Source organism: Heteronotia binoei, chromosome 13, assembly GCF_032191835.1.
Source record: "Heteronotia binoei isolate CCM8104 ecotype False Entrance Well chromosome 13, APGP_CSIRO_Hbin_v1, whole genome shotgun sequence".
Lineage (NCBI taxonomy): Eukaryota > Metazoa > Chordata > Lepidosauria > Squamata > Gekkonidae > Heteronotia > Heteronotia binoei.
Genome location: NC_083235.1, coordinates 12,402,018 through 12,428,225, shown reverse-complemented (window position 1 = coordinate 12,428,225; position 26,208 = coordinate 12,402,018). Strand labels below are relative to the sequence as shown.

The following is a 26,208-nucleotide window of genomic DNA, read 5'->3' as shown; positions in this document are numbered from 1 at the left end:
AGGATACCAATCCTCCAGGGGTCTCCCAAAGAAGGACTTTGGTCTCTGTGTTAACCAGGTGCTGGGTTGGCAGAGGACTTTGAGGCCACAGAATTGGCAAGGGGGATTGGGAGTCCTGTTCCTCTCAGTCAGGAACCCCGAAATTGAACAGGTGGTGGCAGCGTGTCCTAGTGGTGGGAAGAAGAGCTTATCTTGAACAGGAGCTGGCGACTCAAAAGGGAGTTGACGGGACCGGGTCTGAAGGCAGAATCGGGCTGGTTCCATCACAGTCTGTTTAAGTAATTTTGAAGGAGTTCTTCAGTTACCTTTGAGACATGAGGTAATTTTATTGTGGTGCAAGCTTTCATGGGCTAGAGTCCATCAGAAGGCAAGAATTTGCCAACACTGGGCGATAGAAAGTGCTGTTGAGGGGCAGCCAGCTTATAGTGATCCTGCAGGGTTCTCGAGGTAAGAGACGTTCAGAGGTGGTTTCCCATTGCCTGCCTCTGCGTAGCAACCCTGGACTTCCCTGGTGGCCACTCATCCAAATACTATCGAGGGCCGCCCCTGCATAGCTTCCAAGATCTGACGAGATCAGGCTAACCTGGGCCGTCCAGGTCAAGGCAAGGGACCTTTCAGAGGTGGTTTGTGCCATTGCCTGCCTCTGCGTAGCAACCCTGGATGTCCTTGGTGGTCTCCCATCCAAATACTAGCCGGGGCCAACCCTGCTTAGCTTCTCAGATCTGATGGGATTGGGCTAGCCTGGGCCATCTAGATCAGGGCAGAGACGTTCAGAGGTGATTTGCCATCGCCTGCCTCTGCAGAGCAACCCTGGACTTCCTTGTGGGTCACCCATCCAAGTACTATATGGCCGAGGACCTGCCTACCTTAGGGACCGTCTCTCCCCGTATGAACCCCAGAGAGCACTGATGTTAGGGTAACTGCTCTCAAAATGAGATTGGGGAATTAGATTGAGAGACAGCTGGCCCAATAGGAATCTTTGTTATCTGTGTATACCAGGCTCAACCATTCAGATAGTCAATGCTCAATGAACTGGACTCTAATTTAATAAAATCAATTGTAATTTATTTGAAACAATAGTTCTTTCACACAAGGTACAAAAACAATCACACATTCACACAGGTCTAAAGAAATATAGAGAGATCGATAGGGGTACATAAAAGGATGGACATACAGGGTGATACTACCTCTCGCAGACTCCAAGGAAGACTCCGATGGCGACGAATGAGGGAATGGGGGATGGACCCGAAACTGATCAGGAATCGGGGATGGATCTATACAGCGGGATAAGGGGGTTGCTGAATAGAGAGCACACATGAGTGGAGTTGGGTCAGAGGTTAAATAGGCTCCCTCAGACCCTTCAGGGGCTGGGAGGTCTTGGGGAGGAGCAGGGGGAGGCTCTGCGATGACCAAGAAGGCTGGACATCCCTTGCTGACACCTAATTGGATGCCAGTTTTGACCAATGAACTTCACCTTAGTCTGGTGAACCTGGAAATTTCCAAGCTGCAATGCTGCCTGGGGCGGCTCCAAGGTATTAGACTGGGGTGAGAATGGGAATGGCTGGATACTTAAGGTTAAATGGGATTAGCTGGGAAGGTGACAATAGGGAATCAAATACATGGCCTAGGTACCACCCGGGTAAGACAAAAGACTTGATGAAGACAGGAGATGTCCTTCCTCTTATCTCATCTTCTGCTGGGCAAGATTTATTGTTCTGGTATTGCTGAGCAATTAGGATCAACAGTGGAGCTATTAATCCATTCATGAGGTAAATGAGTTGCTTGCAGGCTCAGGGTGTGTACGTGTGACTTTCCCACTAAGAAGGAATGAGTCCAGCCTGGCAGGGTATGCTTGGATCAGGAAAGCAAGATGGATTCTGCTGTTGTTAGCCTTAGGTCCATGGAGCCAGGCTGGAAACATGGTGGCCTGGCTTCTTCCACTGCAGTGGCCAAGACTGGGCACACAAGGAGCAGCTGGAGCATGTCTGTAGTTCTGGCTAACACTCTTCAGAGATGTAGAATGCAAAGCTGCCATATAAGCCTTAGAAACTGTAAGCAAAGTCCACTTCTTAGAGCAGATGTGTGAGAGTTAAATCTCCAGGCACCCTGGCAACCACACTGGCGATCACGATGTCCACATGTATGAAAAGTAGGGGGCTTTTCCTCACACTGAGGTCAGCAGGGAAGAACCTGCTGACTATCCCCGGGCCAAAGGAGGTAAGACTCCAGCGTACCCGTACTCGGGCTTTCTCTGTTATGGCTCCACAGCTGTGGAATCAGCTTCCAGAAGAAATGCAGGCCCTGCGGGACTTTGAACAGTTCCGCAGGGCCTGCAAGACCATCTTGTTCCAAACGGCCTTCACCAGCTGAAACTACTAAACTACCTAGTAAACTTGCCAGCGGTGATAGCACTAAATGCATTGATGTTTTTAGAATTTTAATGGATTTTAATTAATTGTAGTTAAATGTTATTTATTGTACAATGTATGTATTGAGTTTTTGCTGTTAGCCGCCCTGAGCCACTTTGGTTGGGGAGGGCGGGATACAAATAAAATGTGACTGACTGACTGACTGACTGACTGACTGACTGACTGACTGACTGACTGACTGACTGACTGACCAGGGCAGACCCTGCTTAGCTTCTGAGGTCATGGTTGACTGGCCTACTCAGGTCAAGGCCTCCAAAGGCAACGTTACAGTTAATTTGAGCATGCTTAAGATACCAGAAGACTCTGTCTTTCTCTTTCTCTCTCTTTTCTCTCTCGCTGCCTACCACTACCAGGGCCATCTTTCTGGAATTTCCTTTTTGTAAGTTGCTTTTTTAAAAGTGAAGAAAAAAATCTCATGTTGCAAAGATAAACGCCACGCCAGGTCCACAGACCCTATGGGGTGGCACCCGGGTATCGGGTGCATGGGCCTGGCTAGCTGAAACCACCCCTAGACGCAAGGGTGGGATACTGGGTATAGATTGGCTTAGGTCCACCAGGAATTTCTGCAAGCAGAAAGGATTTCCATCCAAAGAGCGAGACTTCCTGGCTTCCCACTGCAGTTAAGAATAACTTCCCTGTCAGCCACTTCAGGGAAAGGCTTTCCCAGGAACAGCGTTTACGTGGGGAAGTCAGGGATCTGAAGTGGGAAGAGGACATCCATGGGAATCATCCCCCACATCCATGGGAATCATCCAGTGGATCAAAGCCGCTGTTGGTAGTGGGGATGCCAGCAACCAGGCGGGACTTGGGGATCCCCTGGAATTACAGCGCATCTCCAGACTAGGGGAGACCAGTTCCCCTGGAGAAAATGGCTGCTTGTTTCAAACAATTTTATTAGTAACATATGGCAATATATTCAATTTCTTATATCATTAATAAGTACTTTTTTTTCTCTATCCCATATATTACTTTCTACCTCCCCCTCCCCCCATTACTTGACCCCCGCCGGTGTACTATGTTCAAAACATCATTATAAAAGGTACCCCTAATTAATAAGAACCAAAATTCATATGCTCCTCCCACTTACACTTAATCGTTATCAAAAATTGTCCAGTGTCCTTTTAAGAAAATGGCTGCTTTAGAGGGGGGACTCTGTGACATTGTACCCTGCTGAGTCCACCCCCCGTCTAGGGAGGCCTACTTCTCACTCCCTCCCCTTCTGTAGTTCCCCTCATAAGAACAGAAGAGAAGCCATGTTGGATCAGGCCAATGGCCCATCCAGTCCAACACTCTGTGTCACACAGTGGCCAAAAAAACCAGGGGCCATCAGTGGGGCTAAGACACTAGAAGCCCTCCCACTGCTGGCCCCCAAGCACCAAGAATATAGAGCATCAGTGCCCCAGACAGAGAGTTCCAACAATACCCTGCGGCTAAGAGCCACTGATGGACCTCTGCTCCATATGTTTATCCAATCGCCTCCCCTTCTAGGGATGCCAGCCTCCAGGTGGGACCTGGAGATCCTCTGGAATTACAGCTCATCTCCCGACTACAGTTCCCCTGGAGAAAATGGATGCTTTGGAGGGGGCGCTCTGTGGCACTGCACCCCACTGAGGTCTCCGTCTTCCCCAGGCTCCATCCCCAAATCTCCAGGAGTTTCCCAGCCTGAATATGGAAGCCATATCCCATGCTGGTAGCAGGGGGGAAACAGGCCAACCCTAGTTATTAGTGTACATTGAACTAGCCGCTTATTCATCCTTTTGGGCCTGGTTTGAGGGAGGGACCCTTCCAGAAACACTTGACCTTCGCTGCCCTGAAATTTTTCTACGGCGCCTCCAAATGGTGAACCAAAATAACACCCTCTCTTTCTCTCTGTGTGTCCTAGATCCCGTTTTCCTCCACGCCCAAGTCATTCCCGACAGCTCCGACCACAACGACGACAAGCTGTATTTCTTCTTCCGCGAGAAAGCGCTGGAGGGGGCCGTGGGGCCCGCTGTGCTCGCTCGGGTGGGGCGGGTTTGCCTGGTGAGCAACAAGCTTGCGAGGCGGGATACGTGGTCAGGTCTTTCCTTGAGGCAGGTCTCCCGGCTTGAGGAAGATGGCGACCGGGGTGATGCCAGTGCGTGTTAAGAGTTGCCAGGTCCCCCTTGGCCGCCGGCAGGGGATGAGGGGTTTATTTAAATTATCAAAAAATGACTGTCCTGTATAGGGCTGGCAAGTTCCTGCTGGAGGCAGGGGATCCCCTGGTTCAGCAGACCCCAGGCAGCTGACAGGGAGGAGGCTGCCAAGGGGATCCCCGCGCCCCCGAATCAGTCCCGTCTCCATGCCGGGAACGTGGGGACACTCTAGGAATTCAGGAGGAATTCTATGGCACCATAGAGTCCCCCCCCAAAAAAAATTGCTAGAGCGTCCCTGTGTGAAACCATAAGAGTTTCCCCGCAAATTCCTAGAGCGTCCCCACGCAACATGCCCTGCCTGATACGTCACTTCCAGGTGACATCAACGCCCAGGTGAAAAAAAGTCCACCACCAACAGTTGCAAGGGACTTGGCAACCCTAGTCTCATTTGGAATACTGTGTGCAATTCTGGTCACAGCACCTCAAAAAAGATATTATAGCATTGGAAAAAGTGCAGAAAAGGGCAACTAGAATGATTACAGGTTTGGAACACTTTCCCTATGAAGAAAGGTTAAAACGCTTGGTGCTCTTTAGCTTGGAGAAACGTCGACTGCTGGGTGACATGATAGAGGTTTACAAGATTATGCATGGGATGGAGAAAGCAGAGAAAGAAGTACTTTTCTCCCTTTCTCACAATACAAGAACTCGTGGGCGTTCAATGAAATTGCTGAGTAGTCAGGTTAGAACGAATAAAAGGAAGTCCTTCACCCAAAGGGTGATTAACACGTGGAATTCACTGCCACAGGAGGTGGTTGTGGCTACAACCATAGCCAGCTTCAAGAGGGGATTGGATAAAAATATGGAGCAGAGGTTTATCAGTGGCTATTAGCCACAGCATATTATTGGAACTGTCTGGGGCAGTGATATTCTGTATTCTTGGGGGCGGGTGGGCAAAGTGGAAGGGCTTCTAGCCCCACTTGTGAACTTCCTGATGGCACTTGGGGGTTTTTTTACCACTGTGTGACACAGAGTGTTGGACTGGATGGGCCAGTGGCCTGATCCAACATGGCTTCTCTTATGTTCTTATGTCCCCTGCTGAGTGACAACAGCAAACACAAGTAAGGTCACGGGGTGGATCCGATGGGAGAGTTTCAGCAATCACAAGGAGTTCTGCCTCTGGATGTCTCTTACCTTGAGAAGCCCACAAGTTGTCACGAGTTGGCTGTGGCTTGGTAGCAAAAAAAGGGGGGTGGGGGACTCTGTATGCCTTGCGAAGGCAGATGGAAGCACGACTTCAAGCAAAGACTGAACAGCCACCTAGCTTTGGAACTTTTGCATGGTGGAGCCCCAGAGGTAGGCCTCTTTTGGGGCAGGAGCTCACAGGAGCTCCGAAACCTCTACATTTTATTGTGCTCTTTCTTTCTTACACCCCCCCCCCCCAAAAAAAAAGAAAACTTGCTTCTGGGCTCCATTGTGCAGCCCCCCTGTGAGAATTGGGCTGAACTCTTAAGACCTGACAAACTTTCTAATATTTTTCTCCACAAAAAATGGGAAAATAACCAAAACCATACAAAGCAGATGGAAATCTTCCTCATGCCACTGTGGCCGCATAAGAGAAAGTAATTTTAAAAGTATGATGGGAATGTAAGGTTTTATGTTGACAGTTCGAATTCAAGAAGCATTTTAAGGTAGATGCTGAGCTGATGTAATTTAGTCCACCTTCCAGTGAAGGCAGGTGTGTGTGGCAGATGCAAATGAGTTGTGCTAATGAGTCCAGCGCCTCTTTTTCCATGAAATGACCCCTGCCTGGGATTAGGGCCTGCCCTAGGGCCCACAGCGCACCAGGCAGCCCTGCTGCCTGCCACCCCCCCACTGCCGCTGCCCCCTCCACTCTCTAATTGTGGCGGCAAGGTGGGGGGAAGACAGCAGCGATTCGGGGAGGGGAAGGAGGCGAGGAGAAGCGGCGGCAGTGGGTGGAAGACGGCAGCGCTTCGGGGAGGGGAAGGAGGCGAGGAGAAGCGGCGGCAGTGGGTGGAAGACGGCAGCGCTTCGGGGAGGGGAAGGAGGCGAGGAGAAGCGGCGGCAGTGGGTGGAAGACGGCAGCGCTTCGGGGAGGGGAAGGAGGCGAGGAGAAGCGGCGGCAGTGGGTTGAAAAAAGGTGGGGGCGTCTAATTTGGCTCATCCCCAGGGCCGGCGCCCTAGGCAGATGCCTAGTTTGCCTAATGGAAGAGCCGGCCCTGCCTGGGGGGGATAGAACAGATGACCCCCGAGACCACTCTCCAGCGCTAGGCCTCTGCGACTCTTCCTCTCCCCCTCTCCCCTGCTTCGATTGCCACGTTTCACACCAAGCGTTCTTTTGATGCTCCCTGCTCCTGGTTTGAAGAGGGAGAACTCTGTGCAGACAGCCGCTTTGCCTTCCCTATGCCCCGAAGTAGCACCACTTTTTATACGGACCCTTTGGGCGACGGAGCTCTTTGTCCCTTTTCAGAACGACGACGGGGGGCAACGTTCCCTGGTGAACAAGTGGACCACCTTCCTGAAAGCCCGGCTGGTCTGCTCTGTGGTGGGAGAAGACGGTGTGGAGACCTTCTTTGACGAGCTGCGTGAGTAGGGCTGCTGACTCAGAATTGGGAAATCTCTGGAGATTTTGGGGGTGGAGCCTTGGATTTGGAAAAGGGAGGGACCTCAGTGGGGTCTAATGCTACAGAGTCCACCCTCCAAAGTGGCCATTTTCCCCAGGGAAATTGATCTATGCAGGACTTCTTTTGTGGAAAAAGCCCAGCAGGAACTCGGTTGCATATCAGGCCACACCCCCTTATGTCTCCATTTTTTCACACAGGGCTTTTTGGTAGAAAAAGCCCAGAAGAAACTCATTTGCATATCAGGCCACACCCCCTTATGTCTCCATTGTTTCACACAGGGCTTTTTGGCAGAAAAAGCCCAGAAGGAACTCATTTGCATATCAGGCCACACCCCCTTATGTCTCCATTGTTTCACACAGGGCTTTTTTGGTAGAAAAAGCCCAGCAGGAACTCAGTTGCATATTAAGCTACATCCCTTGGCACCAAAAGAGCCCCGTGGCGCAGAGTGTTAAAGCTGCGGTACTGCAATCCTAAGCTCTGCTCATGACCTGAGTTCGATCCCCGGCGGAAGCTGGGTTTTCAGGTAGCCAGCTCGAGGTCGACTCAGCCTTCCATTTTTCCGAGGTCAGTCAAATGAGTCCCCAGCTTGCTGGGGGGGGGGGGGAAGCGTCGATGACTGGGGAAGGCCATGGCAAACCACCCCGTAAAAAGTCTGCCGCGAAAACATTGTGAAAGCACCGTCATCCCAGAGTCGGAAATAACTGGTGCTTGCACAGGGAACCTTTCCCTTTCCTTGACACCAAGCCATCTGGAACTGCGTTCCCGTGTGCTCCTGCTCAAAAATAGTCCTGGATCTATGTAGTCAGGAGACAGGGTTGCCACATCTAGGTTGGGAAACTCCTGGAGACTTGGGGGTGGAGCCTCAGGGGAACGGTGCTTGGAAAGGGGAGGGGTGGGACATTAGCAAGGGATGACACCATAGAATCTACCCTCCAGAGCAGCCATTCCCCCCCACCCAGGGAAATAATGTCTGTAGTCTGTTTGCTAGCTAGAGTCTTTGAAGGGGTTTGAATTGAATCTTTTAAGGGGAGGGGAGGAGTTTGGGGCCTGTCATTTGATTTCTGGCTTTCATTGAAAATGTTTTTAAATATTATTGTAAGCCGCCTTGAACCATGAGGAAAACCCAAGATACGAATGCTTTAATTAATGAACAAATAATAAATACGATCCTCGGTCTCCGTTGCTCCCCTGTTGTGTTCCCAGGTGATGTTTTCCTTCTGCCAACTCAGGACGAGAAACACCCCCTGCTTTATGGGGTGTTCTCCACCTTGGGGTGAGTGCATCTATGACAGTAACAGGGCTTCAGCAGCAGAGAACAGCCAGTGCTGTCTACCCCTGGTATAAACCTTCTTCCCAATTTCTCCATCTCTCTTCCCCAAGGTCAGTGTTCCGGGGTTCTGCCGTCTGTGTTTATTCCATGGCGGACATACGGACCGTCTTCAACGGGCCCTTTGCCCACAAGGAGGGGCACAACTACCAGTGGGGGCCGTACACGGGACGCGTGCCCTACCCTCGTCCCGGAGCGGTGAGTCACCAAAATATCTCTCCCCCTACCTTCTAGTTCCTGGATGCTTTAGTTCCCACTCCACTCACTTGGTTCCCCCAAATTATGGTGTGGCACGGTGGTTAGAGCAGGGATCCTCAGCTATTTTTCAGCCTGTTGCCCTCTTTGGAATTCTGACACAGCATGACGGGAGCCACCACAAAATGGGTGCCACAAAAATGGCTGCCATAAAAGGCGGAGCCAGCCACAAAATAGCTACCACAGCCTACATTTCATATAAGAACATAAGAGAAGCCATGTTGGATCAGGCCAATGGCCCATCCAGTCCAGCACTCTGTGTCACACAGTGGTCAGAAAAAACTAGGCGCCATCAGGAAGTCCATCAGTGGGGCCAGGACACTAGAAGCCCTCCCACTGTGCCCCCCAAGCACCAAGAATACAGAGCATCACTGCCCCAGACAGAGAGTTCCAACAATATGCTGTGGTTAATAGCCACTGATGGACCTCTGCTCCATATGTTTATCCAATCCCCTTTTGAAGCTGTCTGTGCTTGCAGCCGCCGCCACCTCTTGTGGCAGTGAATTCCACATGTTAATCACCCTTTGGGTGGAGAAGGGCTTCCTTTTATCCATTCTAACCTGACTGCTCAGCAATTTCATGAAGTGCCCACGAATTCTTGTATTGTGAGAAAGGGAGAAAAGGACTTCTTTCTCTACCTTCTCTATCCCATGCATAATATTGTCAACCTCTATCATGTCACCCCTCAGTCATCGTTTCTCCAAGCTAAAGAGCCCCAAGCGTTTTAACCTTTTCATCACATGGTGAAGGGCCTTGTGCTGTGGTGGCACCTGCTGCCAAAGGAATATTTTAAGAAATCTGTACGCCAATCAGATCCCTACAATTCTTCCTTGTTGACAGCCTCCTAGGCTCATTAGTCTCTAAAAACACTCGGTGGGCACCAGGAAGGGTATTGGCGGGTACCATGGTGACAATGAGTGCCACATTGGGGACCCCCATGTTAGAGTGTTGGACTGGGAACTGGGAGGCCCCAGGTTCGAGTTCTCACTCTGCCATGGATGCTTGCTGGGTGACTTTGGGCTGGCCACCTGTTCTCAGCCCAGCTTTCCTCGTAACTGGACTTAAGTGTGTGAAGCAGCAAATGATCATGAAAGTGCACTGAAAGGGGATTTAAAGAGCGCTGAAAGGGGATTTAAAGAGCGCTGAAAGGGGATTTAAAGAGCGCTGAAAGGGGATTTAAAGAGCGCTGAAAGGGGATTTAAAGTGCACTGAAAGGGGATTTAAAGTGCACTGAAAGGGGGTTTAAAGTGCACTGAAAGGGGGTTTAAAGAGCACTGAAAGGGGGTTTAAAGAGCACTGAAAGGGGGTTTAAAGAGCACTGAAAGGGGGTTTAAAGTGCACTGAAAGGGGGTTTAAAGTGCACTGAAAGGGGATTTAAAGTGCACTGAAAGGGGATTTAAAGAGTACTGAAAGGGGATTTAAAGTGCTGTATTCAGTTGCCTGAAAGTGTTTTTCTTAGCTCTGACCTTCTCTCCCGGCTCTCTTTTTCAGTGCCCGGGAGGCACCTTCACCCCAGGGCTTCGGTCCACGCGGGAATTCTCCGACGAGTTGGTGACCTTCGTGCGGAACCACCCTCTGATGTACAATTCCGTCTACCCGCTGCAGCGCCGCCCCCTGTTGGTGAGGACCAATGTCCCCTACAGCTTCACTACGCTGGCCGTCGACCTGGTGGACGCGGTGGACGGGCGTTACGAGGTGCTCTTTCTTGGCACGGGTATGCCCAGACTATTCGCTCTGGGAGGGCAGTAGCTGGGGATGCACAGGTTCCGTTTGCCAAAGCATCAGTCCTCAACATGTGATGGGGTTGCCGTTTTCTAGGTGAGGTTGAAACAAAGTAGGTTCCTCCAAAGTAACCACTAAATAAATAACTCGTAAACCACTTAGGTGTATCACAACTGCTTCAATAAAATGTCTATAAACATACAACATCAAATTCTCTTATAGAAGAAGATGAAGATGATACTGGATTTATATCCCGCCTTACACTCTGAATCTCAGAGTGGCTCACAATCTCCTTTACCTTCCTCCCCCACAACAGACACCCTGGGAAGTGGGTGGGGCTGAGAGAGCTCGGACAGAAGCTGCCCTTTCAGGGACAGCTGTGCGAGAGCTATGGCTGACCCAAGGCCATTCCAGCAGCTGCAGGTGGAGGAGTGGGGAATCAAACCCAGTTCTCCCAGATAAGAGTCCCTGCACTTAACCACTACACCAAACTAACTGGCTCAGTAAGTTTACATATTGTGTCATGCTGTTTTTTGCCCAATAATTAAGATAATTCAATGATAATTCAGTAGGCCACTGTGTGAGACAGGCTGCTGGACTAGATGGACCACTGGTTTTGTCCAACAGGGCTCTTCTGATGTTCTTATAAAGGCCTCAGCCTCTGTGCCCTGTTGTTGGCCCTCCAAAGGTCAGCCAGTGTATGGGACAGGATGCTGGGCTAGCTGGACCAGTGGTCTGGTCCAGCAGGGCTCTTCTGATGTTCTTATGAAGGCCTTGACCTCTCAGCCCTGTTGTTGGCCTTCCAGAGGAACTGGTCAGCCAGTGTATGAGACAGGATGCTGGACTAGGTGGACCACTGGTCTGACCCAGCAGGGCACTTCTGATGTTCTTATGAAGGCCTCAGCCTCTGTGCCCTGTTGTTGGCCCTCCAAAGGTCAGCCAGTGTATGGGACAGGATGGACCAATGTTCTTATCCTCCACGAATCTGTCTAATCTCTTCTTCAAGCCATCTATATGCCAAGGGCCATTGGTAGAAAATCCCACAATTTTATGAACTCATTGAGCAAAATGGCACTCTCTTTTATTTGTCTTGTGTTTCTTTTGCCTGTTGTTCTAATGACAGTATTGCAGCCTACCCTGGCTTGGGTGGCGCAGGCTAGCCCCATCTGATCAGTTTGGGGAAGCTCAGCAGGGCCAGTCCTGGTTAGTACTTGAATGGGAGACCACCGTGGCAGTCCAGTGTTGCCACAGGGAGGCAGGCAGTGACAAAGCCACCTCTGTTTGTCTCTCGCCTTGAAAACTGGGACCTGGCAGTGGCGCTTCTCTCCACACCGGTCACACAGCAGGGGCCTGCCAGCGAGGGCTTCTACTGGCTGCCACCACTCTGGTAACGGTCTGTATGGAGGGCCTTGTCTTCCGTATTAATAAATACCTCTTAACTGTGACCAAGGAGACGTGAGGACTCAGACGGTATAACAACAAAAACAAGTTTATTATTAGTGCTCTAAAACGATAAGTGGGTGATAAAGATTTAGTGCTAAAGTGAACATGAAAACAGTAAAGGTTGGTGCAAACAAACAAAAGCCCTGACGCGTTTAGCTGGACAGTCCCTACTCTAATACCAGAACTCAACCCCTTTGGATTAGGGATCCATCCTGCAGCCTTCTCTCCTGCAGCCTTTTCCATAAAGAACACCCCCTGTTTGTGTTTGGCCCTTTCTATGCTCTCTTCCCAGGTCCCACCCCTCTCTGGGCTAGTTTCCCTCCAAAACCTTGCCACCCAATCAGAGGGCATCCAGGGAAATGTAGGCTTCCTTCAGTAACTCCTAGGCAGGCTTCTCTGGAGCCTGTAGGCCTCACTAGGCCCAGGATCATGAGGACGCCTTACGAGTTGCCTGTGATACAAGGGGGTAGGGAGTGAGGAAGACGGTTTTATTTCCCATGGGGTGTTTCTGGCTGACGTCTGGTCATCTCCCTCCAGACCAGGGCACGGTGCAGAAGGTGATTGTGCTTCCCCAGGAGCACGGGGTCCTGGAAGAGCTGACCTTGGAAGAGGTGGAGGTGTTCAGGGTGAGTGAGAACTCCAAATGCAGACCAGCCTCCCTGGTGGGACCGCTCAGGGGTGTCAGACTTATTTGCTATGAGGGCCGGATCTGACATAAATGAGACCTAGCCGGGCCATGTGTACCTATTTAAGAGTAGGTAGCAGAGATTATAAAGGACACAGACAAACATGACTAAAGATTTTTTTTTTGAAACTTAAAACACGCTTAAAACATGAGCATGTGTTGGTCATAAAGGTGCTTTCTTTATCCCTCATGGGATCCAGGGAACTGGGCAAAGGAAGCTCTGGCTCTTTCCCTCCCTCCCCAGGGGACCAGGAGGGGGAGGAGCCTCAGCCAATGGAAAAAATAGAGGCTTTGCTCTGTAGCTCCTGTGTGTGTGATCAAGCCTTGCAAAGCAAGCTGAGATGCAGAAAAAGGCATGAGAAGGAGAAGGAAGCAGACAAGAGCCAGTTGCTTGAGGGCCTGATTTGGCCCCCGGGCTGCACGTTTGACACCCCTGGTCTAAAGTGGTGTTTTCCCCCTTCTCGCCCCACAGACTCCTGCTCCGGTGAAAACGCTGTGGATATCTTCTAAACGGGTAGGTTGGCGGTACGTGTTGCCAAGCGGTGAAGAAGAGCTTCAGCTTTAGAAAACTGAGGGGAATCTCCACATTCAGAGGTACTAAGCCTCTGAATCCCAGAGACAGGAAGCAACATCGGGGGAAGGCCTTGGCCTCTATGACCTGTTGTTGGCCCTCCAGAGAACTTGTTGGCCACTGTTTGAATCAGGATGCTGGACTAGATGGACAACTGGTCTGATCCAGAAGGGCTTTTCTGATGCTCTTTTGAGGGGAAGGCCTTGGACTCTCTGCCCTGTTGTTGGCCCTCCAGAGGAACTGGTTGAGGCCACTGTGTGAGACAGGATGCTGGACTAGATGGAATCTCACTGGTCTGATCCAGAAGGGCTTTTCTGATGCTCTTACGAACGCCTCAGCCTCTCTGCCCTGTTGTTGGCCCTCCAGAGGAACTGGTTGGCCACTGTGTGAGACAGAATGCTGGACTAGATGGACCCTCACTGGTCTGATCCAGCAGGGCTCTTCTGATGTTCTTATGAAGGCCTCAGCCTCTCTGCTCTGTTGTTGTCCCTCCAGAGGAACTGGTTGAGGCCACTGTGTGAGACAGGATGCTGGACTAGATGGAATCTCACTGGTCTGATCCAGAAGGGCTTTTCTGATGCTCTTACGAACGCCTCAGCCTCTCTGCCCTGTTGTTGGCCCTCCAGAGGAACTGGTTGGCCACTGTGTGAGACAGAATGCTGGACTAGATGGACCCTCACTGGTCTGATCCAGCAGGGCTCTTCTGATGTTCTTATGAAGGCCTCAGCCTCTCTGCTCTGTTGTTGGCCCTCCAGAGGAACTGGTTGGCTACTGAGTGAAACAGATGGACCACTGGTCTGATCTGGCAGGGCTCTTCTGATGTTTTTATGAAGGCCTTGGCCTCTTTGCCCTGTTGTTGGCCCTCCAGAGGAACTGGTTGGCTACTGAGTGAGACAGATGGACCACTGGTCTGATCCAGCAGGGCTCTTGTGATGTTCTTATGAAGGCCTTGGCCTCTTTGCCCTGTTGAACTTCCAGCGGAACTGGCTGGCCACTGTGTGAGAAAGGATGGACCACTGGTCTGATCCAGCAGGGCTTTTATGAATTTTGAATCCTAGAGACCAACCCTCTGACAACTGCACCACACTGGCTATGCTTTCCTGTGCTTGTGGATGAATTGTGAAAGAATCACAGTTTATTGGAAGTTAATCACTATCTTCCTTACAGAAGCCCTAAATCCTTCCAAAACAGAAAGTTCCCTCTTTTATTTTGTAAAGAACATCTTAAGAAAAATGTCAAGAATTAAAGTTAGTAGCAGCAGCCAGCATGATGGTTGATAAGTATTTGGAGATCATATTTGTTCAGCCAATGACTAAAAATGAGGTGCAGGAGCTTATCCAAATCCATCAGAAATTAAACAGAATATGATCACCTCTGATTGTACACATAATCAAATCATAATATTCTTGTATTGTATATTGTTTTGAGTTTTATTTGGTCAGATTTAAGATTTCTTTTTAAAATGTGCTTATGAACTGGGCTTTTTTGGAAGAAAAAGCCCAGCAGGGGCTCATTTGCATGTTAGGCCACACCCCCTGATGCCAAGCTATTCTTGCTAAACAAAAAAAAACAGCCCTGGCTATGAATATTAATGAAATTGGCTGAATTTTTAGAAATTTGGCTGAATTTTAGAAACTTTCCTGGGGAAGTTGTCTCACAATTGTGGGGCTGCCACTGAAAAGGCCCTGTCTCGTGTGCCCACCAAGTGAACTTTTTTGATTGGCGGAGCAGGCTTTCGAGTTCAGCTCTTAGCGTCTGTGCCTTACTTGGCCCACTCTCTTTTGCAGCAACAGCTGTACGTTTCCTCCGACGTGGGTGTCTCGCAGCTGAGCCTGCACCGGTGCCGTGAATATGGGGAAGCCTGCGCTGACTGCTGCCTGGCCCGAGATCCATACTGCGCTTGGGATGGGCAACGATGTGCTCGGTACAGCCACACAGCTAAAAGGTAAGTCTGTGTAATTTCTGATGGGACTTGCTCAGTTGTGTAAGCAAACCTGGTTGGGTTTTGCATAAAGGAAGAAGGCTGACTGGCGAACTCATAAGAACATAAGAGAAGCTATGCTGGACAGGCCAATGGCCCATCCAGTCCAACACTCTGTGGCCAAAAAACCCAGGTGCCTTCAGGAGGCTCATCAGTGGGGCCAGGACACCAGAAGCCCCACCACTGTGCCCCCCCCAAGCACCAAGAATACAGAGCATCACTTGCCCCAGACATAAGAACATAAGAGAAGCCATTTTGGATCAGGCCAATGGCCCATCCAGTCCAACACTCTGTGTCATAGGGGCCAAAAAACCCAGGGGCTATCAGGAGATCCATCAGTGGGGCCAGGACACCAGAAGCCCCCCCCACTGTGCCCCCCCAAGCACCAAGAATACAGAGCATCACTTGCCCCAGACATAAGAACATAAGAGAAGCCATTTTGGTTCAGGCCAATGGCCCATCCAGTCCAATACTCTGTGTCACACAGTGGCCAAAAAACCCAGGTGCCATCAGCAGGTTCATAAGAACATAAGAGAAGCCATGTTGGATCAGGCCATTGGTCCATCCAGTCCAACACTCTGTGTCACACAGTGGCCAAAAAACCCAGGGGCCATCAGGAGGTCCATCAGTGGGGCCAGGACACTAGAAGCCCTCCCACTGTTACCCCGCCCCCACACCCAAGAATACAGAGCATCACTGTCCCAGACAGGCTTTAAAGGTTATGACCAGCACCTTAGAGCAGGGGTGCCTACCAAGTGCTTTTAGAAAGTGAGTTCAGCCAGGCGGGGCTTTTCCCATCAAGGTTTCTGGTTGGCTACTCGATTTGGCAGCAGCTGCCACCCCATCACAAGGACCTTCACTGTATCGCTGAAGGTAGACTGTGGTGACAATTTTGAGGGTGGGTCCACTTCCTGTGGCAGCCATCTTGTAGCTGTGCCCCTTTATTTATTACTTGTTATTCATATTTCTGTTCTGCCCTCCCTGCAAGCGGGCTCAGGGGAGATCACAACATCGCGGTGGGTCAGAATTCTGGTGGTGCCCAAGGGCTCCAACAAGTTGGGGACGTGGAGCCAGCTGCGATGTCATGGTTAAGAGCGGCAGACTCTTAATCTGGGAGAACCGGCTTTGATTTCCCCTCCTCCTCCACATGCGGCCATGAATGTCGAAGGGAGGGAGGAAAATAGATGGTAGGAGGGAGGGAGAGGCAGAAAGAAAGCAACTTTAACTTTAAATGTATTCCTCAGGCCGCCAGGTGGCTTGGCTTGGCCTGATTCAGGTGACAGAGATCGGTTTCCCTGGAGAAAACGGCTTCCCTGGAGGATGGTCTCTATGGCATTGTACTCCGCTGAGGCCCCTCCCCTCCCTAAACCCCGCCCTCCCCAGGCGCCACCTCCCCAAATCTCCAGAGATTTCCGAAGGCTGGCAAACTGTACACATGAGGCCTCACGATAAGTACTAAAACACACTCAGGAGTTGCCTCAGGGCGTCTTCATGTCTGATAGTTTCATATCTTCTGATTGCCTCAGAACTCCAGGGTACATCTGAGCATGGTCTCTGGCTGTGAAGCATCTTTTACAAGCCTTTTAATCCCATATCTATTAGCAGTCCCTGGGCCAAAGGAGGCCAAATGAAAGACCGCTCGAAACAGGGCCTTCTCGATTGCGGCCCCCTACTGGTGGAATCAGCTACTAGAAGAAGCGAGGGCCTTGCGGGACCTTGCCCAGTTCCGCAAGGCCTGCAAGACCGCTCTCTTCCGGTTGGCTTTCAACTGACGCCGAGCTTTGTATCGTGGGCGAATTGCGGAAATACTGTCGCCATTGAAATTACACAACATCAAAGAGACTAGCACCAAATTATTCTGACTGTTTTAATTATCAAATGTGTCATTTTATAATACTTTGGCCGCCCAATGAGAAGGGAGCACTCTGTGGAGAAGACCCTGATGCTGGGAAAGACAGAAGGCAAAAGAAGAAGGAGCGGGGGGGAGGGCAAAAGATGAGATGGCTGGACAGCGTTACTAATGTAACAAACACGAATTTGAGCAGACTTCGGAGGATGGTGGAAGACAGGAGGGCCTGGCGTGACTTGGTCCATGGGGTCGCGAAGAGTCGGACTCGACTGTGCGACTGAATGACAACAAATTTTATAATATGTATGGATTTTGATTGTTTGTTGTGGTTTTGTACTGTGAGCCACACTGAGCCTGCTTTGGTGGGGAGGGCGGGATATAAATCGAATCAAATAAACAAACATAAAAACTAATACCTTCACATACTAGTTAGGTGGCATAAAAGAGCAAAAGTCCAGGAGGGCCTTCGAGACGAACAAAATTTGTGGCGGGGAAGAGCTTTCGGGAGTCACTGTGCTCACTCCAAATACAGCTGGGAAAAAATCTGGAAGTCACCTAGTCTTACTTCTAAAATCTTCGCAGTAAAACTGCAATCTATAAAGCTCATGACCAGATGGTACTTGCCGCCTACAACAATGGCCCAAAGAGATACCCAGTTTTCCTCCACGTGCAGGAAACGATGCGGAATGGAAGCAAAGTTCCTTCACTGCTGGTGGCACTGTCCACTAATCCAGATGTACTGGAAACAAATAATAAGAAAAACCAAAGACATAACAAAAGTAAACTTACCCAAAGTAAACTGGCGGCCTGCAGAATACATTTAAACTTAAAGTTGGACATATGAAGCTGCCTTATACTGAATCAGACGCTTGGTCCATCAAAGTCAGTATTGTCTACTCAGACTGGCAGCGGCTCTCCAGGGTCTCAAGCTGAGGTTTTTCACACCTATTTGCCTGGACCCTTTTTAGTTGGAGATGCCAGGGATTGAAACTGGGACCCTCTGCTTCCCAAGCAGATGCTCTACCACTGAGCCACCATCCCTCTTTCCACCTCTCACTCTCCCATCTATTTTCCTTCCTTCCTTCCTTCCTTCCTTCCTTCCTTCCTTCCTTCCTTCCTTCCTTCCTTCCTTCCTTCCTTCCTTCCTTCCTTCCTTCCTTCCTTCCTTCCTTCCTTCCTTCCTCAGAAGTTATTCTTTTAGAAAACTGGTCAAAATTAGACATTGACATTTGGAAACCTGAATTTATAGTAATATTATTGTCAGTCACAAAAAATGGTATTGCTACCAGATGGGTAGACGAAAAAACCACCCACGGTAAAGCAGTGGTTACAGAGAATATGGGATTATTTCATATTGACTAAATTGGCTTGTTCTAATGTTACTTTATCTCCTAGAAACAACGAAAAAAAATAGTAGCAATTCCTGTGGCTTCTTTCTGATGTGGTCGTTGAGTTAGATCAGGGGCCTGTAACTGGGGGCTCTAGAGCCAAATGTGGCTTGTTAAATAAAAGTACTAGAACTTGATTTGTAATTTAAATTTAAAGTGATGTACGTAGAGCATTTTTAACAACTTTGTCAGATGTATAACCTGACTGCAGTAGTTTGGCTAGTGTTGGTTTGTTAAAAAATTTTTTAAAATGTTAATTAAAAAAAAATACAACTGGAATATACCACAGCATTTCATCTGCCCTTCAGACATATCTCCATTTAAAGATGTGGTTTTCTTTTATTTAACAAGCCACATTTGGCTCTAGAGCCCCCACTCACAGCCCCCTGATCTAACTCAACATCCGCATCAGAAAGAAGCCGCAGGGAGCCGCTGGCCCTTGTGAGACATTAACCGAGGTGGGACGTGAACCGGTAAAAAGTCACTTCAGCCGTACAAAAGCCGATTTATAACTTTGTGAAAGAGGCCGGTTCTTTCGGATTCCCCTCAAGCGTCGTAATGGCTGTTGGCTGTTTTATGGAGCTCTCGAGGGTTTTTGTCTCTGTTTCTGTGTGGACTGCTGTGACGCACGCTGAGGCAATAAAAGGGGACGATGACCTCAGGGACCAAGTGGGTTGCTGTTAAACAACCCTCCCCTCCAAAAAAACCCCTTATTCACTTTGATACTCAGGAAGGGCCCCTCTGGAGGGAAAGTACTAAACTTGGGTCTCTTATTCTACGCAGGAGGAGTCGGCGCCAGGATATCAAACACGGAGACCCCCTGAGACAGTGCCGCGGCTTCAACGCCAAGGGTATGACTCTGTAGTCCATCTAATCCAGCATCCTGTCTCACACAGTGGCCAGCCAGTTCCTCTGGAGGGCCAATAACAGGGCAGAGAGGCCGAGGCCTTCATAGAACATCAGAAGAGCCCTGCTGGATCAGACCAGTGGTCCATCTAGCCCAGCCTCCTGTCTCACACAGTGGCCAACCAGTTCCTCTGAAGGGTCAACAACAGGCCAGAGAGGCTGAGGCCTTCATAAGAACATCAGAAGAGCCCTGCTGGATCAGACCAGTGGTCCATCTAGTCCAGCCTCCTGCCTCACAGAGTGGCCAGCCAGTTCCTCTGGAGGGCCAATAACAGGGCAGAGAGGCCGAGGCCTTCATAGAACATCAGAAGAGCCCTGCTGGATCAGACCAGTGGTCCATCTAGCCCAGCCTCCTGTCTCACACAGTGGCCAACCAGTTCCTCTGAAGGGTCAACAACAGGCCAGAGAGGCTGAGGCCTTCATAAGAACATCAGAAGAGCCCTGCTGGATCAGACCAGTGGTCCATCTAGTCCAGCCTCCTGCCTCACAGAGTGGCCAGCCAGTTCCTCTGGAGGGCCAATAACAGGGCAGAGAGGCTGAGGCCTTCATAGAACATCAGAAGAGCCCTGCTGGATCAGACCAGTGGTCCATCTAGCCCAGCCTCCTGTCTCACACAGTGGCCAGCCAGTTCCTCTGGACAGCCAATGACAGGGCAGAGACACTAAGGCTTTCCCCTGATGTTGCATCCTGGCTCTGGGATTCAGAGGCTTGGTTCCCCCAAATGTGGAGGTTCCCCTTAGCCAACACAACTCTTCCCACACAGAAGGGAACTCAACTTTTGGCGAGGAGTAGGACGTTGGCAAAGATGCATAGGAGAAAGTTTTGAGGCAGGAATGAGCACGTACGTACAAGTTGTCACTTCTGCCACACCACAAATTTGGTAGATGGACTTCTTGGGCTAAATAACCGCAAAGAAACAAACTTCTGTGTTGACCACAGTGCCATATGTTCAGTTGTATGGAGAACTGGGAGACCCCGTTTTTTATTCTCTACCTTATTCCACGCTTTTGTTTGGATCCTAGTAGAACAGCAGTTACCTGAACAGGTTCAATACGGATTGGAAGGCGGAAGCGTGTTTCTGGAGTGCGAACCGCGATCCCCTCATGCGTCCGTGAAGTGGCTTGTGCAGACAGACGGTTCTGATAAGCGCAAGGTGGTAAGTCCCTCTTCAGAAAGGATGTGGGCAGAACAGAACAGGGTGCAGAAGAAAGGGACGAGGAAGGGCTGTGGGACTTGGGAACGTTCAGTCAGGAGAAGAGGGGGGGACAGGATGGCTCTCTGGGAGAACTGGGTTTGATTCCCCACTCCTCCACTTGCAGCTGCTGGGATGGCCTTGGGTCAGCCATAGCTCTGGCAGAGCTGACCTTGAAAAGGCAGCTGCTGTAAGAGCTCTCTCAGCCCCGCCTACCTCACAGGCAATGTTCCCTCTAAGTTGCAGTCTTGTGAGCAAAATTCCTACTTTGTGAGCTCCTGGCATTAAAGTTGTGAGCTGGTTTATCCATTAGTGTGCTCTGGGGTCACCCTTCCTGAGCCACGACAAAAAATGTGTGAGCTTGAAAATGCTATGGCAGGGATGGCCAGCGGTAGCTCTCCGGATGGTTTTGCCTACAACTCCCATCAGCCCCAGACACCGTGGCCAATGGCTGGGGCTGATGGGAGTTGTAGGGAAAAAAACATCTGGAGAGCTACCGTTGGCCACCCTAGCTCTATGGGGTCACATAAGTCAGCTGGGACTTGACCGTAAAAAAAAAGGCATATTTACAGGCGTCGTTTCATAGAAAAACATCAATATTTACAGGCGCCGTTTCATAAGCATCTGCCGCCCACCTCTGACATCACTGGAAGGTGCACTAAATCATATCAGCTTAATCATATATCAGCTTAATCATAATAAAACCTTATTCCGATCATACCTCTTTACTTTCTCTTACGTGGCCACAGTGGCACAAGGAAAATTTCCATCTATCTGCTTTATATGTTTTGGTAATTTTCCCATTTTTTGTGAGGGGAAAATATTAGAAAGTTTGTCAAATCTTAAGAGAGTTCAGCAAAATACTCACAGGGGGCTTGAACAAGGGAGCCCAAAAGTGATTTTTTTTTTGTGGGGTGGGGTGGTGGTTAAGAAGAAACAACACAATAAAATGTAGAGGTTCCGGGGCTGTGCTCTTGTGAGCCCCGGCCCAAAATGAGGCCCTGCATATTTATAAGAACATCTGAAGAACTGTAAAGTGCATATTGAAAGTGGGCTAAAGTGAAAACGGAAACCAAAGTGGGTTCTACAAGCAAGGCTTTTTTGGTAGGAAAAGCCCATCAGGAACTCATTTGCATATTAGGCCACACCCCAACATCAGCATTGTTTCACAGGGCTTTTGTAGGAAAAAGCCCATCAGGAACTCATTTGCATATTAGGCCACACACCCCTGACACCACGCCAGTCGGAACTGCGTTCCTGCTTAAAAAAAAACAAGAGAACGCTGCTTAAGGGGATGAATGCAGCAGTGTCCCAAACTGAACTCTTAACCTTGTGCTTTTTGTTCCCTTCACAGTTGCCCCGAGACCGCGTGCTCCTGCGCACACCTCAGGGTGTGCTTTTGGGCCCAGCGACTCCCTCCGACGGCGGGCTTTACCAGTGCGTCGCCACCGAGAACCGTTTCCGCCACACTCTGCGCCGCCTGCGCCTGCACGTTTTGCCTCGCGCCTTGCTCGAGGGGGCCCTCGCCCAACAGGCCCCGTCCACCCTAGGCATCTGCGAGAGCTACAGGCACCAGCTCAACAGCGACCGAGACGCCCGCCGTGGGCGGAGCGGCCGTCAGTCCCCTTGGGACTCCAAGCAGCAGGCAGGCTCGTCCGGAGCCAACCACCGCGCGCTGAACTGGACCAGAAGCAGCTCCCAGCACTCCCAAAGCAGCAACGGCCGCCAGCAGCGGCACCACCACCACCGCACTAAGCCATGGACGGGCCACCATTCCCCTCCTCGGAGCTGAGAGCTTTTGTTGCACCGTTGGGTGTTCGAGAATGACATTCCAAGTGGACTCCTTGTGAGAGATGGGGAAAGCCCTCCCCCTCCCCCAGGGGAAAGGGTCAACGCTATTGCTTAACAGGGTTGTGTGTTGTGTTGTGTGTCCAGGCTAATTCCAGGGTTTCGCAGGACCAGGGCTCACTGGCTCTTTTCCACGGATGTATATAGTGAGACCAGCGCTGAATTCCAGGGGCTTTGGCTTAAAAGTCTATTTTTTACAGTGCTAATTCTCTCCCCCCCCCTCCCCTAACATGGCTGACTTTTTTTTTCCCTACCCCAGTAGGGAACCGGTGGGGTTTCTTTTTCAGCATTAAATCCCCGTGATTTATTGTTATTATTATTATTAACCCTGTGTTGCAAGAACGGATTGCAGAGAATAAAAGTGGCAGGTTTATTTTCTAAACAAAATGCAAACGGGGAAGGGCGCGTGGTGGATTTTGTGAAAAAGGAGGAATGTTTCAGTGCGTGCGGGTATGCTAACTTTATAGGGAAGGTGTGCACCAAGACCCCCATACTGCTAGGTAAAGGTAGTCCCCTGTGCAAGCCCCAGTCGCTTCCGACTCTGGGGTGACATCGCATCACGACGGGTGGTTTGCCATGGCCTTCCCCAGTCATCTACACTTTCCCCCCCAACAAGCTGGGTCCTCATTTGACCGACCTCGGAAGGATGGAAGGCTGAGAACCTCGAGCCAGCTACCTGAGCCCAGCTTCCACCGGGATCGAACTCAGGTCATGAGCAGAGCTCAGACTGCATACTGCAGCTTTACCACTCTGCGCCATGCTACTCTGCGCAAATCAGCAAAGAATACCAAAACAACATTCCAGCCCGTTTGGATTCTCACCCACAACACACAAATTAATTTGGACATCTAGTTTCAAATGGTAGCAGAGAACAAGAGCCCTGCTGGATCGGACTAGTAGTCAGGGGCGTCGCCAGGATTTTAAAAAGGGGTGGCCCCCTTTCCCATCCACTGCAGGGCTTGTGTCTTCTCAGCAGCTTTCTGGATTAGGGGCAAAAAAGCCAGAGGCTCTGAAAGTGGTCAAGTTGAGGCAGCCAACCCTGAACCGTTGGGAGTCAAGAAGGGACTGCATGTTGCATGCAAGGGGGGTGGGATTTCCTTCCACCTCCCTCGCCCCCAACTCAGCACTTTGCAGCCAGCAGCACTGTCTGTCTCCCCCCCCCCCCACCGGCCCATTCAACATGGCTTCCTCCACCTCCCTCCGCTTTGCCTGTTTTTGCTGCTGCAGTGCACTGTGCCCTGCTCAGCTCCAGCTGCTGATGCTTCGCCAGTTCAGCCGTGGCAAGAGAGATAGAGAAAGCAGGCCGTGCCCTAGCGTAGTAGTCCCCAACCTTTTTTGGCACCAAGGACCAGTTTTGTGGAAGACAAATTTTCCACGGACCGGGGGCAGTGGAGGTTTCAGGATGATACAATTGTGCACTTTATTTCTAAAGTGTGTGGTGTGGTGAAATGTGTGGACTCTTCTCTGGGAGAACCGGGTTTGATTCCCCACTCCTCCACTTATGGCCTTAGGTCAGCCATAGTTCTCGCAGAGCTGTCCTTGAAAGGGCAGCTTCTAGGGAGAGCTCTCTCTCAGCCCCACCCACTTCACAGGGTGTCTGTTGTGGCAGAGGGAGATAAAAGAGATTGTGAGCCGCTCTGAGACCCTGATATATATATATACACACATACACACACTGTAGCTAACTGCTGGACCTCTGCTCCATATTTTTATCTAACCCCCTCTTGAAGCTGGCTATGCTTGTAGCCACCACCACCTCCTGTGGCGGTGAATTCCACATGTTAATCACCCTTTGGGTGAAGAAGTACTTCTATCCCTTTTAACCTGCTCAGCAATTTCATCGAAATCCCACGAGTTCTTGTATTGTGAGAAAGGGAGAAAAGTACTTCTTTCTCTACTTTCTCCATCCCATGCATAATCTTGTAAACCTCTATCATGTCACCCCACATTCGACGTTTCTCCAAGCTAAAGAGCCCCAAGCATTTTAACCTTTCTTCATAGGGAAAGTGTTCCAAACCTTTAATCATTGTGGTTGCCCTTTTCTGCACTTTTTCCAATGCTATAGTATCCTTTTTGAGGTGCAGTGACCAGAATTGTACACAGTATTCCAAATGAGACCGCATCATCGATTTCTGCAGGGGCATTATGATACTGGCTGATTTGTTTTCAGTTCCCTTCCTAATAATTCCCAGCATGGCATTGGCCTTTTTTATTGCAATCACACACTCTCTTGACATTTTCAGTGAGTTATCTACCACGACCCCAAGATCTCTCTCTTGGTCACTCTCTACCAGATCTTCTTCGTGGTCTCTGTGCATCACACTGATGGGATAAGGCGCCAGCGCCGATCTCGATCGGTAAACTTCAAAGCTGTGGATTTCCGCGCTGACGTCCCAGTGCGCATGCCCAGAAGCCCCACTGTGCATGCTCACTGAGACGGGGGCGGACATCCCGCCAGTTCTCTTCTGACCGCCGCACTGATCAGTCAATCTTTTTTGCTATGGTCGGTGAACTTCATTTCTAAAAAGATTTATTTGTATAGTTAGTTATAGTATTAGTGTAGTAGTTATAGTAGTTATATAATATAGTAGTTATTAGTAGTTAGTTAGATAGCTGTTAGTTGCGGGAGAGTGGGGTTAGTAACTTTCCTGCCCTTCGGGGCCCCCCCCCTCCCTGCTTCCCAACCGTCTTTCCCGCTCCCTTGCATGGAAAGACGGGATTTTTCAGAAGGTGCTCCAAGTGTGGGAGTAAAATTGCCGCTTTGGACGGAGATTCACTGTGCCTGCTGTGCTTAGGAGAACAGCATAGATCGGAATCCTGTGTGCATTGCACCAAGTTCTCAAAGCAGACCAAGAAGAACAGAGCAGCAAGGCTTGCAGCAGCTCTCATGGAGCAGGCACTCTCCCCTCGAAGAATGTCTTCGGAGCAGGCTGAGCACCCTGTTGGCCCCGCAGACCCATCGACATCGAGATCCGCCGACAACGATTGGCCCCCTTCCGATGCTGATCGCCCTAGTAAGCGCACAAGCTCGGCTGTTGTGTCGGAATCCTTGGCGCCTGCAAAGCGGCATAAGGAGGATAAGGGGATGCACATGGAGAAGGGGAAGAAAGCCAAGAGAGCGGAGAAGCCGAAAACCAGCAAATCCGCATCTAAACTTCTCCGACGTCACCATCGGACCCGACGGCACCGGTCGTTCCACCATTGAAGCTTTTCGCTTCGCCCACCCATCGGCCAAGTCCTCCGATCGCCCCGCTAGTCATCTCTGATTCGGACTCAGAGATTGATCCAGCTCAACGCTCCAGCACCGAGAGAAGCCCACCGGGTCGACTTACACCGGTGCCGGAGACCCCTCACTCTCGAAGCCCACCTTTTTTAGGTCAATGGCAGGAACCTCATCGGGATCGATCCCCGAGAAGTCGCTCCCCTCAGTACCGAGAGGTGGATCGCTCTCCTCACCGCCCAGTGGCTCAGATTCCGTGGGATCAACGTCAATGGCAGTATTTATATGGGGCATACCCCATGCAGCCATCCTTCCCATGGCTCCCCCTGAGGCAGCTGGACTGGGACCAATTGTCCGAGACTTCCTATCGGTCCTGAACGTCGTACAGACCCCCGCGATGCGCCCCGTCGGTGTCAAAACCACCCAAGGTCGAACATCTCGGTCGTCCGCGAGAGCCTGCACAGTGAGCCTCTTCGGAAAGAGCAAAAGCTGCACCCACAAACCCTGGGTCACCACCGCTTCACCCATCAGAGCATTCAGATTCCCTGGGGCGTCGCCTAGGTCCCTGGAAGGATCATCCCCCGAAGAGCATGAAGCCTCTTCACCGGGGCAACCCTCCCCACCACTGAAGACTAC

The 26,208-nt window shown here is 50.4% G+C and overlaps 1 protein-coding gene across 2 annotated transcripts in view; it reads left to right on the top strand.

Moving 5' to 3' along the window:
• LOC132581369 (semaphorin-3F-like) overlaps positions 1 to 22,739 on the top strand; it is a 49,870-nt gene extending 27,131 nt beyond the window's left edge. The window contains exons 7-17 of one of the 2 annotated variants that reach the window (XM_060252595.1): positions 4,312 to 4,451; positions 7,032 to 7,146; positions 8,389 to 8,458; positions 8,566 to 8,710; positions 10,259 to 10,481; positions 12,470 to 12,558; positions 13,090 to 13,131; positions 14,976 to 15,133; positions 19,190 to 19,257; positions 20,338 to 20,468; positions 21,859 to 22,739. In XM_060252595.1, the coding sequence (XP_060108578.1) occupies positions 4,312 to 4,451; positions 7,032 to 7,146; positions 8,389 to 8,458; positions 8,566 to 8,710; positions 10,259 to 10,481; positions 12,470 to 12,558; positions 13,090 to 13,131; positions 14,976 to 15,133; positions 19,190 to 19,257; positions 20,338 to 20,468; positions 21,859 to 22,296 (1,619 nt within the window). In that variant the 3' untranslated portion in view covers positions 22,297 to 22,739. Of the gene's footprint in view, positions 1 to 4,311; positions 4,452 to 7,031; positions 7,147 to 8,388; positions 8,459 to 8,565; positions 8,711 to 10,258; positions 10,482 to 12,469; positions 12,559 to 13,089; positions 13,132 to 14,975; positions 15,134 to 19,189; positions 19,258 to 20,334; positions 20,469 to 21,858 lie in introns of both variants that reach the window. The other variant, XM_060252594.1, reaches the window with a different exon arrangement.
• The last annotated feature ends 3,469 nt before the right edge of the window (positions 22,740 to 26,208 follow it).